Source organism: Octopus sinensis, linkage group LG10 (genome assembly GCF_006345805.1).
Source record: "Octopus sinensis linkage group LG10, ASM634580v1, whole genome shotgun sequence".
Classification (NCBI taxonomy): Eukaryota; Metazoa; Mollusca; class Cephalopoda; order Octopoda; family Octopodidae; genus Octopus; species Octopus sinensis.
Window position 1 is genome coordinate 56,249,699 of NC_043006.1, and position 14,953 is coordinate 56,264,651.

Here is a 14,953-nt window from a genome sequence, read left to right on the forward strand (position 1 = left end):
TAAATTTAATATGCAGCCTGTGGATATATATAGAGGAAGACTATGTACGTTCTAGCTTGCAGCAAGATATTGTGGGATCCTTGTAGATCAATCATTCGCAACTCGTTCTTTGTGATTTACTTCTTCAGGTTCACCTAGTTTATCACTTATCCTTTAACTCCCATGCAATGTTTCTATCTAGCTCACCTCTGTCTCTCTCTCTCTCTCTCTCTCTCTCCTCTCTCTCTCTCCATATATATATATATATATATATATATATATATATATCATACATATAATATATACATATAACTCCATTCGGCATTTAGCTAACATGACGCCCTTGGCGTTATATTATCTAAGAGGAAGACCTAAGCTATAAAAGAAGACCTAAGTTATAAAGAAACTTCAAGATGAAGACATAAGTTGTTAAAAAATTTTAAATAAACTTTGTGGAGTATATAGTAATGTTTAATGGAAAATGGTGTATTTAACTCTGTACATGTGAATGCTTACCTTTACATGATGAATTTAAGATTAGTTACGAACAGCTGCATATATGATTCATTACCTCAGTGCAACTTTCTTCACAATAGAACGTTTTTTATACAGTAAATATCATCAAAGAAATATTTACTGTGAGACATTTCAACTAATGATAATAGCAATGACGGAAACTGCTATAAATGCCTTGCTGTGAACTCATTGACATCTGGGTTTAGTCAACATACGAACACAATAAAACGAATCAAAAAGGTTTTCACCACCGCTTTCGAAATATATCAGGAGTTTAAGAGACAAAGTTATTTATAACTACAAAATTATATGGTCTGATATTGAAACCACTCCCGGTTATATTAATCGCAAAAAGTATTACCCTTGCTAGGCCAAAAACTCAACACAGCAAGAATTTTTAATATATTAAATTCTAAATCAGAGTTAATTTCTACGTATCCACATCAAAGGAAGTTTTTTTCTATGATTCTTCAAACTATCAACCAGATCACAGTCTGTTTGCTCTTGCTATTTTCAGAATCCTTCGCATGTCTAGGTGATATCTTACACTCTGTAATGTTTTCCTATCTTTGACTTATCTTCTCTACTCGTACAAAACAGAACGTCCTTTACATGTGCCCAAAGCAGACTCCTACTTTTGAATGTTTGGTATACGCCACGATATTTACTCGCACTCACTATATGCTTTCTTTATATTATCGCTTATAAACAATCATAATACTCTATAATATTTTTACATACCATCATTGAACTTCATGGGATTTACGTACCACGCCCAATTTTTAAATTTAAAAGTACTACGACTAAATAGAGTAAAAACATTTATTAGTGCTTACTACTCATGTTCATTTAACTCATCTCATATATATATATATATATATATATATATATATATATATATATATATATATATATATATACTTTATAATTAGAGTTCAGCAAAGATTTGCTTTACCACATACCGAAGTTTAGAAATAGCAGCCAAAAAACCTTAGTTATTTCTTCTACTTTAAAAAGGGACTCCCAGAAAGAACAAAATACTTGAAAACAATCCACGCAGGCAGAGAGGAAATCAATCGGTATCTGATTACCCATGTACGCGTTTCGGAATTAGATCGGTATAAAGAATATAGAATTATACTTTACCCAAACAATATTAAATATTAAAAATATTAAATTCGAAGGCACTGGAAGAATTGAACATATCTCTGCCTGCGTGGATTGTTTTCAAGTATTTTGTTTCTTCTGGGAGTCCCTTTTTAAAGTAGAGGAAATAGCTAAGGTTTTTTGGCTGCTATTTCTAAGCTTCGGTTTGTGGTAAAGCAAATCTTCGCTGAACCCTAATTATAAAGTATTACTTAAGTTTACCGTGAAATAGTCCTTTTTCATGCCGAATTCTACGTGGTGAAATTATCGATTACTTCTTAATTAATTAATTTTACCCTTTGTTATTATTAATAATAGAATTTTCTCCCTGATAATAAACTACAGATTTTTCTGTAGTATTTTACTTGACGACACACGCGGATGGGTAGGGGAAGGTGATGAACCTCATTCGTATTTTAAATTCGGCGGTACTGACACTGAATATGATCTGTCTGATTCCGTTAGGTGGAGAGATATGTTCAATTCTTCCAGTGCCTTCGAATTTAATATTTTTAATATTTAATATTGTTGAAGTCCCATGCTGATGAAGAAAATGTTTGGGTAAAGTATAATTCTATATTCTTTATACCGATCTAATTCCGAAACGCGTACATGGGTAATCAGATACCGATTGATTTTCGTTGTTTTTTCTTTCTGCCTGCCTGGATTGTTTTCAAGTATTTTGTTTTTTTGGGGGGAGTCCCTTTTTAAAGTAGAGGAAATAGCTAAGGCTTTTGGCTGCTATTTCTAAACTTCGGTATGTGGTAAATCAAATCTTTGCTGAACACTAATAATAAAGTATTACTTAAGTTTACCGTGAAATGGTCCTTTTTCATGCCGAGTTCTACTTGGTCGAATTATTAACTACTTCTTAATTAATTAATTTTACCCTTTGTAATTATATATATATATATATATATATGAACACACACACACACATATATACATACAAATATATATGTATGTATATGCATGCATATGTATATGTGTGTACTTATATATATATGTATATATATATGTGTGTGTGTGTATAGAGTGGCTATATATTTTTAAATTGAATTAATATTAACTTTTAATATTATCGATTAATATATATGGTCATGAAACGCGCGTAGTCAATTTAATGCTTGATCTGTTATGAGATTTTTAGAATAATAATAAGATATTTAATTAATTTCTATGTGGTTATTATAGATAATATTATTTCACTATTGATATAATACCTAAATAGCGGTTTGTCTCTAAATTCTACACACACACACACACACACACACACACACACACACACACACACACACACATATATATATATATATATATATATATATATATACATATATACTTACAGAATTTGCGGAAACAATATCCGCAATATCTTGATGCCAACTGGGTTTAACCAAATATATTGATAAAATGTTTACGGTGTCCCTTTTATAGTTGTTCTTATAGGTATATCTTTTAATCTTTTAATTATCATTACTTTTCCAATTGTACAAATAAAATGAATGAAGCATCTTAATTTTTCTTCTCCGTTTTCTTTTACTGATTTTAAAATTATATATGCATACATACATACATACATACATACATACATACATACATACATACATACATACATATATATATATATATATATATTAATATATATATATATATATATAATATTATATATATATATATATGTACATATATATATATTTACATACATATACATACATACATACACGCACATATATATATATATAAATACATACATACATACATACATATATATATATATATACATTTTCGGAATGAGATAAAAATTCAAGGGTGTGAAAGACTTTAGAACATTTATAAATATAAGGCTTTGCAGCTGTTTCCGGGATATTTTATATATCTCTTCATCGGAGACGGTGTGAGAAAATGTTTTGGACTCCTCATTCGTATAATCACCGAACCTAGATCTTATGTATGGTCTGTCCATAGCACTTACTCAGCATTACCTGATACCTTGGCTCTTATTGACACCATTACCTCTCATAACCTATATATATATATATACATATATATATATATATATATATATATATATATATATAATATATATATATATATATATATATATATATATATATATATGGATTATGAGAGGTAATGTTGTCAATAAGATCCAAACGTGTCAGGTAATATTGAGTAAATGCTATGGATAGACCATACTTAAGCTCCTAGTTCGGTGATTATATGAATAAGGAATCCAACGTAGGTCATTTATCAGCATTTATATATATAAAAAAAACATTTTCAGAATGAGATAAAAATCCAAGGCTGTGAAAGATTTTAGAGCATTTATAAATAGGTCTTACAGCTGTTTCCGGGTTATTTTATACATCCCTTCATTGGAGACGGTGGGGGAAAATGGTTAAACAATAGCTAATTTAGATACGATATGAAATAGAGAGTGAAGTGGAGGAATGAAAATAGATGTGAGATATGCAGGGATATTGCATCTGTAGATCCATTATTTAGGCAGAATGGTATACATATAAGATTCCAATATCTTGTAAGTCCCAATAATATTTAAAATTGGTTATTCAAAGTATAGAGTTTATACACAGTGCTATTGAATCGAGGATTTTATTTAAAGTGACCTAAAAGTAGGGAATGTATTTGTAAGGTAAAATCGAAAACAGGAAGAGAGGAATAAAGAAAAGAAAAACGAAAGAAAAAGAAAAGCAAGGAGAGAGATAATAAAGTGATGAAGATATAATGTAATTTACAAAAGCACTGTCCTTAATCTATTGCACAACTCTACAGCCATATACATAGGATCAACCAAACATTTTAAGCAATGATATGCCGCTCACCTTCATTTTTTAGATACGATAAACATAGTAAATCTACAACACTCACTAACCACATACATCATCTCAAAAATAGAAATATACCCTATACTCTATCATAGTCCATACTGGATTCAGGGCATCATTACCGAGGTCAACGCTCAACTTGCGAGCTTTGACTGAAGGAGGCACTTCACATATTAATGCACAACTCTCCAGCACTGCTAAATAAACATAATGAGGCACTAAGCACATGCAAACACTGCTTTTTTAACACATTCAAATTCTACCACAAATCCAAATGCCAGAATGACCATTTCCACAATACCCCTATGTAATCCCAGTAACCTTATAAATCTACATTTTAATTCCTAATCCCTACCCAATTCCTCTTTCATACTCGAATATCACATCCATTTTTAATTATAATCGCGTGTATATGCCTGCATAGATATATGCTTGTGTGTGTATGTGTGTATGTGTGAATATATGTATGTATACAAGGTATATATACCTGCGTGTGCAGGGGCGATAATACATACAGATACACGTATATATGGGTGTATATATGTACATATTCATATGAGTACAAGTTGTACGTGTAGATGTCGATATGTATAAATATCTGTATAACGCTTTCACATGATTATTTGAAGAGAAAGTCGAAGAGCAAATGAAAAAGAAGAGAGAAAAAAGATCAAGGCGAAGAATGAGAAACAATAGGGAGAGTGTTGTGTATTAAGTCTATAAAATGGTGCTTAAAATATATAAGTTGCATATATAAAGTGCTTTAAGTAATCATTGTATTCCAGTTTCTTTCCTTTGGGAAAAAGTAAAACAACCACCCAGAGATACGGCAATATCTGTTTCAATACACGATTTTACAAGGAAACTTGCAAAACAAATACATAAACTTAATATATATGTATACATATATACATACATATATACATACATACATACATACATACATACATACATACATACATACATACATACATACATACATATAGACACACACACTCACACACTCACACATATATATGTGGGGAAGTAAAAAATTATCCGCACTTTCACCATAACATATCTTAATTATTTTCACACTGCATTCCGCGCATGCGTGCTTGTAGTTAGTACTAATGTGGTTACGTGATCGAAGTTTGAGCCTGATCGCGCCGTTTTTCTTTTTCCACTAGCAATGTGCACCAAAGAACGAAGTGCAGTGATCTGTTTTCTTTGGTCGAAAGTTTTGTCAGGTGCTGAAATTCATCGGATGCTTTTAGCACAATACGGGGACAGTGCACTACTTTGTAGAAGTGTGTATGAGTGGATCAAGAAGTTTAAAAGTGGCTGGACAAGCATAATGCATGGGGAGGAATCAGGACACCCATCAACCTCCACCACTGATGAGAAGATTCTGCAAGTTCAAGAGATGGTAATGGTGAACCGGTTTACCATTACTATCTCTCGGATCACTGCTCTTTGTTGTTCTTTAGTGCATATTACTAGTAGTGCGGCCATGCTTATACTATAAAGACAGAAAGAAAAATGGCGCAATCAGGCTTAAATTTCGATCACGTGACCACAATGGTACCAACTATAAACATGCATGCGCAGAAGGTAGTGTGGCGAAAGTGCGGATAATTTTTGATTCCTCGCATGTGTGTGAGAGTGCGTATGTTTGTTTGCATATATTGAATGTATGTGTACATGTATAGGGACATTTATGTGTGTGCGCATGTATTGAGTACATATGCTTTCACATGTCCTTTCCTTTTTACTTTTCTATGTTTCATTCATTAGACTGCTGCGATGTTGATGCACAGCCTTCACGAATTTTTGTGGAACGAATCGACCACATTACATTTTAAGTCTAGTACTTATTTTATCCTTCCCTTTTGCTGAAGAGCTATCTTACGGAATCGAAAATACACTAACACGATGTAGAAGCCTTTGTTTAGTTTCCGTCTACTAAATCCACTCAAAAGGCTTTGGTCAGCCCGAGGCTATAGTAGAAGTCATTTCCCCAAGTTCTCACGTAGCGAGACTGATCCCGGAACCATGTGGTTGTGATGCAAGCTTCTTCCCACACAGCTACGGCTATATTTAAAATGAGTAAACAAATAATGTTTACTCATATTATTTGTTTACTCATTTGTAACAGTGGGGTTTGAAAGCAATATGTAATTTTCACGTAACCGATAAATCGTTTTGCTCTTTTTTTATACTAGAATATTCCCGATGTAATTGTATCTCTCATTTCTTGTCTATCTTTATATTATTTTGCTTAATTTGAAACGCGTTTGATAAGTATCATGGACTTTACTCTTGGCCTAGAATTACTTTGTTACTTCTTGCCAATTAAAAGCATTGCATTAATATCCATTGACACTTATTACTTATGGGATTTACACACACACACACACACATATATGTATATTAGATGAGGGAGCTAGTTAGCAGAGTTTCACTAAAAAGGAAAACAATAAATGTAATTAAATATAACTGAGAGTGGAAGAACACCTACACCGCAACAAATATGAGCTGAAGAGCCTTGATGCAATCAACGCACATAAAATTGTATACATACATGCTGGCAGCATCCGTAGATGGCTGGAAAGTGGCTATCGTGATATCCCTTCACTGTACCGTTTCAACTTTAGGCCGAAGCATTGTGAAAAGGGACGACACGGATCTCCAATTTCCGGATAACCAAGCTGCGAGCATATATGTTTGCTCAATAAACATTTATGGATAATTTAGCGAATCGCTGTGTACACAAATATCTAAATGAGGCAGCGAGTTAGCGAGTCATACTATACATTCCTTCTTGTAGCACTCAATAAAGATTCTGTGTTACAGAGAATGTGATAAGCCTAGCACAGGTTCAAGTCACGTTTGCCAGCTAAGTGAAGTAATATGAAATAAAGTGACTTGCTCAAGACACAACTCTCCGTCGCGGATCGACCTAACGACCTTACAATCCTGAATTCAATACCTTCATCATTAAGCAACAACCCCGCAATCTATATGTGCATGTATATATATATATATTATATATATATGGAGAGAGAGAGAGAGAGAGAGAGCTGTGTGGTAAGTGGCTTCCTTACCAACCACATGGTTCCGGGATTCATTCGCACTGCGTGGTACCTTAGACAAGTGTCTTCTATTATAGCCTCGGGCTGACCAAGGCCTTGTGAGTGGATTTGGTAGATAGAAACTGAAAGAAGCCCGTCGTATATATGCATATATGTATGTGTGTATATGTTTGTGTGTCTGTGCGTGTTCCCTCAACATCGCTTGACAACCGATGCTGGTGTGTTTACGTCACCGTAACTTAGTGGTTCGGCAAACGAGACCGATAGAATAAGTACTAGGCTTCCAAAGAATAAGTCCTGGGGTCGATTTGCTCGATTAAAGGCGGTGCTCCAGCAGGGCCGCAGTCAAGTGACTGAAACAAGTAAATGAGTAAAAGAGTAAAGAGTATATATATATATATAATATATATATATATAGATATATATATATGTGTGTGTGTGTGTATGTGTGGAGAGAGAGAAAGAGAGAGAGAGAAAGAGAGATATGTATGTAAATAGAAAGATAGATAGATAGATAGATAGATAGATAGATAGATAGATAGATAGATAGATAGATAGATAGATAGATAGATAGATAGATAGATAGATAGATAGATAGATAGATAGACTGATACGAACATACATACATGCATATATTCAAGCACGAATATAGACATGGATTTGAAAGCTTTCTCGTGTCTATTTATGGACACAAGCCACGCGCACTCCCACGCTTCAAACTTTGCTAGAAATGATATCCTATAAATACATAAATTTTAGTGGTTTCTTTCTAGATACAGATGACAGTGAAATATCATTAGATTGTTTATTTCCCTAGAGTATACAAGAAGCGCATCGCTAATGAGTCTATTGCATTCGGGTGTATGTATTTGCATTTGCCCGTCTAAGGGGTTAATGTGTGTGTGTGTGTATGTGTGTGTGTGTATGTGCGTATGTGTTTCGTGTGAAAATATGTTTATATGTGGTTTGTGTATAAATGCGCGCGTCGGCATGTATACATGTACATACAAACATATATATGTATGTATGTATGGATGTATGTATGTATGTATGGATGTATGTATGTATGTAAATATATATATATATATATATATATATATATATATATATATCAAAATAATAATAATAATAATAATAATAATGATAATAATAGTAATATATATATATATATATATACACACACAATATGTATATATATCTTTTATTGCTTGTCCATATATATATATATATATATATATAAAATTTTAAATATCATTGCAATACAAAAGTATTACTTTCCAGCTAGGGGTTCAGGCTAATATACTGGCAAGATGTAGCAATATTTAAAAATTTCCGTCGCAGGTGAATCTAGCTGATGAGGACTAATCAAATTTACGATGACAAACGTATTTTGAAAAGTCCGAAACTCGGGTCCTAGATTATCCATTCTAGATTGTCCAATTTTCGAATGTTCTTCCTAGAGGTAAGACGAAAAATTTAAAGTTCGCTGCCCGCATACATCTTTGCCATTATACATTTCAGTGAAACTTTACATAGCAGCGTATTGTTATCGGCTGCTATTTCCAGCAAACACTGGTGACTTGTTGTACCACTATTTCTTATTCATATATATATGTGTGTGTGTGTGTGTGTGTGTGTGCGTGCGCGCGTGTGTATATATGTATGTATATATATATATATATATGTATATATATATATATATGTATATATACAACTTATAAATAAGGGCGAGTATTTCTATTTTAGATGTATTTGGGGTATTTAATTCTGCTCATGACTTAGTGTTTTGCTTCTTCCATGGGTATGAGTAAGTATTTCATTTATTTCTTTGCCACATTTATCACTCACGAAGGGAGGTTTCTTACAAACTAACCCTGAAATCGGTCCGATATGGTAATAATGGAATTTTTTTAGAAATTTCTGTCGGCTTTTTTTTTTCGAGTAGCGTGCGTATTGTGAAAAATTATATGGTTATGGACAATATGTCCAACTTTCGGCATATTTGGCATTAGAAATTCTTTCGTTTGCCCTTATTTATAAGTTGTTTATAATTTTAACCGTTAAAGGTATTTTTTAAGGAAGTTTAAATGAATTTTTATGCCCACTATAAAATGCAATTAGCAGGTCTAAGGTTTATGAAAATTGTTTTATGAATTTCAAGCAAACCGTAAATCTTTTCAGAACAATACCATAAGAAAATCACCAGACATATGTTTTGATTAGTACAGTCAACATATACCTTGATTAGTAGAGTCAATGTTTTGTAATGCACAGTGTTTTGTAGTAGGAAATTTAGACCTCTTGTTTTTATATTGTCTACAACTTTGGCAAGGAAAGACATAACTTCCATGCATTGGCAAGAGTAAGTTCGAGCGCAGAGTGCTTTTTCATGGTTAATAAAGGGAAAAGGTGGTCATTTTTATCAAGTGAATATATCAGTAGATATTTAAATCCTTTCTTTATTCTTTTCATATTTGTGATCCATCTGCTGTAACTAAAACGAAATCTGTAGAGCTTATTTCTTTCTGTGTCAAACTATCCAAAAAAGCCTCACAAATAAAATCTTCCCCACTTCTCCTTTAAATGGTATCAATACAGTCAATTATTCATGAAAAAAACCTTTGAATTATACTATGTGATCTGTTGAACATTATCTACATCAGATGACTCATTAATATGAATGAATATACTGGAGCAGAATTAATATCTTTGATTTTCTATTCGATATTTAATGCCATATCAACGCCTCTTCTATTGATTGTTCTTGCAGTGAGAATTTCCTTTGATATTAATAATTATATCATTTAAGTCATAAAATCAAACCTCGGCAATATCTGTCAGGCATGCAGTGACCGACAACACTATATCATAGCCGAGTCTATTGTGGGTCTGACAATATATTCCTAGGCTGCAAATGAAAGTGAAAGGGAGCCGTGGCCGTTGGCGTGATGATCGCGTTTTATTGGTTAATTTTCAAATCATTCAACCAATGAGCGATAGTTTGGCACGGAGCTGTCTTCAAGGAATTTGTCTTACTCATTTTCGCCTTCTCTTCGTTGCATGGCATGTCGTTTTAGATTTTGTTAATGATTTTCTAAAAATTAATATTAATATTTTAAAAAATACATAGCTTTATAGTACAGCTTATAATATACTAGCTGGTGTTCAGTATCTCTCCGTATGATATTAAACAAATACGATAATTATTATCGATTTTACTGTACATTTTTTAAATATTGTGACAGTCACAGTATTCCAGTTGCTCGGCGTTTGGGTATCAGTTTAATAAAGGCCGCCACACCATTAGCAGAAATACGGTACATATATAAAATATTACAAGCGTTGCCTTAAAAAGTACGAAACTAGAGTTGAAAAATGCGCACGCTCAAAAGGTTTACAGAATGTAATAATAAACGTTAAAATGTATGGGACTAGTATTGTTACTCAAAAATATTGGAATCACTATGTTGTACATCATTAAGGCGGCGAGCTGGCAGAAACGTTTGCACGCCGAGCGAAATGCTTAGCGGTTTTTCGTCTGCCGCTACGTTCTGAGTTCAAATTCCGCCGAGGTCGACTTTGTCTTTCATCATTTCGGGGTCGATAAATTAAGTACCGGTTCACTGGGGTCGATGTAATCGACTTAATCCGTTTGTCTGTCCTTGTTCGTCCTCTCTGTGTCTAGACCCTTGTGGATAGTAAAGAAATAAGAAACGTTAGCACGCCGGGCGAAATGCTTAGTGTTATTTTGTCTGTCTTTACATTCTGAGTTCAAATTCCTCCGAGGTCGACTTGCTTTTCATCCTTTCGGAGTCGATGAATTAAGTATCAGTTGCATACTGAGGTCGATCTAATTGACTGGCCCCTCCCCCCAAATTTCGGGCCTTATGCCTTGAGTAGAAAATTTTCCTACGATGAATATTTAAGTAAAAATATATAAATATTTATATATCAACAGGGTAAACTTACACAGAGAACAAAGACACATTATCTCCTTATCTGCTCACCGCGATTCCACTCTTTACCTCGTGGATTTGATCCGCGATAAACTTTTCGCATTTCAAATCATTTCAGCGCCACAATTCTCTATCAGAAGCATGAAGCTTGTAGTAACTCGCATTTAAATCCTGTGTATCGTGAATGTTATTTATCTGATGCTGCACGAGGTATATTTTTGTCGATTCCGCCAATAACGGAATAAACCACACACACATGTCAGTATAGACATACATAAATATAAATGAATGCGTGTGTCCTGCAAATAGTATATGCGTTTGATAGGCATAATCTGTCTTGTTAAACTTCCCCATTTCCTGGCTTCACAGCACATTTGGCAGAGCTCATATTGCTTTCAGCATTCAAGCCAGATTTCTTATTCCCTTTCTACCGCCAAATTACGGAGGCCCTGTAACAAAGGATTGTATGCATTACACTTCATTCTCTGACGAAGCAGTTGAAGATAAAAATATTTTCTTTGTGCTTCAGATCAAATTCTTACAATTTATAAACATTGTCTAAGATTAAATATTGGCGCATTGTGGTTGTGTGGTAAGAAGTTTTCTTCCTAGCCACACGGTTCCGGTTTCAGTTTCACTGCGTGGCACCTTAGGCAAATGTCTTTTTTTATAGTCTCGGACCGACCAAAGACATTTGAGTGGATTTGGTATACGGGAATTGAAAGACCTTCGAATGTGTGTCTTTGTGTCTGTGTCTGTCCCCTACCACAGCTTGACAGCCGGTGATGGTGTGTTTACGTCCCCGTAACGTAGGGGTTCGGCAATAAATACTTGGCTTGATATATATATATATATATAAGAAATGCGGTCGTTTCATTTGACTTGAAAAATTCAATGCGATGCCTCATCATGGCCACAGTCTAATGACTGAAACAAGTAAAAAAAAGATAAAACAGGTAAAAGAGAAGATATTAATTACCTATTTTTCCGGCGAGGAGACCAGCTTGTCTTCGAAATATTGCATGCCTCTGAAAAAATAAGAGGAAAAATATTTAGAAATAGTTACAGGAGTTCCATTTCTCCTCTTAACATCACTGCAACAAAGAATGCAAAATACAATTGCAACTGGTACCACTACTACCACAAACACATTTCCATAAATACTATAAATACTACAGCAACGACTGTCAAAACTTCCGCTGCTAACAAAAGCGTACCACAAATGAACTGGTATGTGGTTGTTTGAGCTGCAAAAACTAACCGCTATATTTCGCTTCAAAGCACACCCCTACCATTTTTTCCTAAAGAGGATATGCTGGGAAATGAACGATAATGAAAACGATGGGTGGCAAAGGCTGTAATGCCTTTATCAGATGTTGGTTCGGAGATGCGTATTTCATGCACTTAATTTTCTAAGAGGCAAATCACTCTATTTGAAAATGGGAACCTGAGAGTATGAACAACTCATCATTTGAACTCGTGTCACTATGAAATAGACAAAACTTTGTTAGGACCAATTGGCGGACTTAATTCATGCATGCATACATAAATAGGGGTTTAACTTAATGTTATGAATTAAAACAATTCTTTACATAAGTAAAACCACACGTTTAATAAAAGAAATATCTACAGTTTTAATGATAAATCATGTCAAAAAAAAGAAAGACATATGAAATAACTCTGAAGTGGTTGTGTGAATAGCTCAGGCGTAGCTGTGAGGTTTGCTTCCAAATCAAATGGTTCTGAATTCAGTCCCAATGCGTACTACTTTTGGCAAGTGTCTTCTACTATAGTCCCAGGCCGTCCAAAGTTATGCGTAGATTCGGTGGACACAAACTGAAAAAAGTTCGTCATATATACGTGTGTGTGCGTGTTTGTGTGTGAATGAATGTATATGTATATATGTGTGTATGTATGTATCTATGTGTATTAGTGCCTGTCCGCCATGCTTGACAAGCAGTGTTGGCTTCTTTACGTCCCCATAACTTAGCATTTCGGCAAAGAGAACAATGGAATGAATACCATGCTTAAAAATTAGTACTGGAGTCGATTGCGAAAACTAAATCCTTCAAAGTGGTGCTTCAGCATGGCTGCAGTCCAATGACTGAAGCATGTATACGATAAAAGAATGGTTTAGTGCAGTGGTCTAGTGCAGCATTTTGATCTAATAATCTATCTATCTATCTATCTGTCTGTCTGTCTGTCTGCCTGTCCGTCTGTCTGTCTGTCTGTCTGTCTGTCTGTCTAGCTATCTAGGTTAACCCTCAGGACGCCCCATGCGTGTATACTTAAATGGGGGATCTAATAACAACCGTCAACTGCTCAGTACTTTAGTTGCTTACAGTGAGACGAGCATTGCTCTCCATCCACATTACTAAACTCTGTCCATCTTCTTTGGGCTGAATCATTGATCATAAAGTATATTTTCGAGGTAAAAAGAAGAAAAATCGAAACCGGTTACGAATTCTGACGCGTTTGATGTAGGACAATACAATACTTATTTAGTAGGCAAGCCAACGAACTGACAGAATCGTGAGAACGCTGGGCAAAATGCTTGGCAGCATTAGGTCTACCTTAATGTTCTGAGTTCAAATTCCACCGTGGCTGGCTTAGCCTTTCATCCTATCGGGTTCGTTAAAATAAATATCAGTCGATCACTGGGATCGATGCTTTGCAATATTTCGTCCGCCTTTACGCTGAGTTCCAATTCCACGGCGGTTGACTTTGCCTGTCATCCTTCCGAGGTCGTTAAAATAAATACCAGTCAATCACTGGGTGGGGGATGATGTAATCGACTTACCACCTCCCACGAAATTGCTGGCCTTGTGACAAAATGTGAAACTGATATCTATTTTGCAGGCTATCAATTCGTCTTTGAAACCTCAGACAAAATACCGGTGCTTTGCATTTTGAGTTCAAATCCTGCCGAGATAACCTAGCTTGTGTTCCTTCGGTTTTCAATGACTGAAGAACCAATGTCATGCAGTAAATCGGTGGTATCGTTCGAGCTTCGTATTGGATTGCTTGCAGTACTGGTTCCTTGTTCTTGGTCTTCTGAGTTGAAATTTTATCATGGCTATTGGCCAACTTTAGAGGCGTTCACTCTGTTGTATGCATTCCGTCCAGATGCCCAATTTCAGGACGTCTTCTACTCCATTCACGATAAGGAGGCCTTATGAGTGATTTATGTACTCGGGCCCTTCGTCCTGACGACGAAACAAATTGTTATAAGCCTTATAACGGCAGCAATAAAGAAGTCGAATGGAAAAAAATAGAACTAGAAGAATTCCAAGAAGAAGAACAATGACAACAACAACAACAACAAAAAGAGGAAGAAGAAGAACAACAACAACAATAACAACAATAACAACAATAACAACAAGAACAAGAACAAGAAGGAGGAGGTGGAGAAGAAGAAGAAGAAGAAGAAGAA

The 14,953-nt window shown here is 34.6% G+C and overlaps 1 protein-coding gene across 1 annotated transcript in view; it reads right to left on the reverse strand.

Annotated features, from left to right (window-relative positions):
- LOC115216744 (corticotropin-releasing factor-binding protein) overlaps positions 1-14,953 on the reverse strand; it is a 160,030-nt gene that overhangs the window by 56,238 nt on the left and 88,839 nt on the right. The window contains exon 2 of the mRNA XM_036506702.1: positions 12,500-12,548. Within this exon, the coding sequence (XP_036362595.1) occupies positions 12,500-12,548 (49 nt within the window). The remainder of the gene's footprint in view (positions 1-12,499; positions 12,549-14,953) is intronic.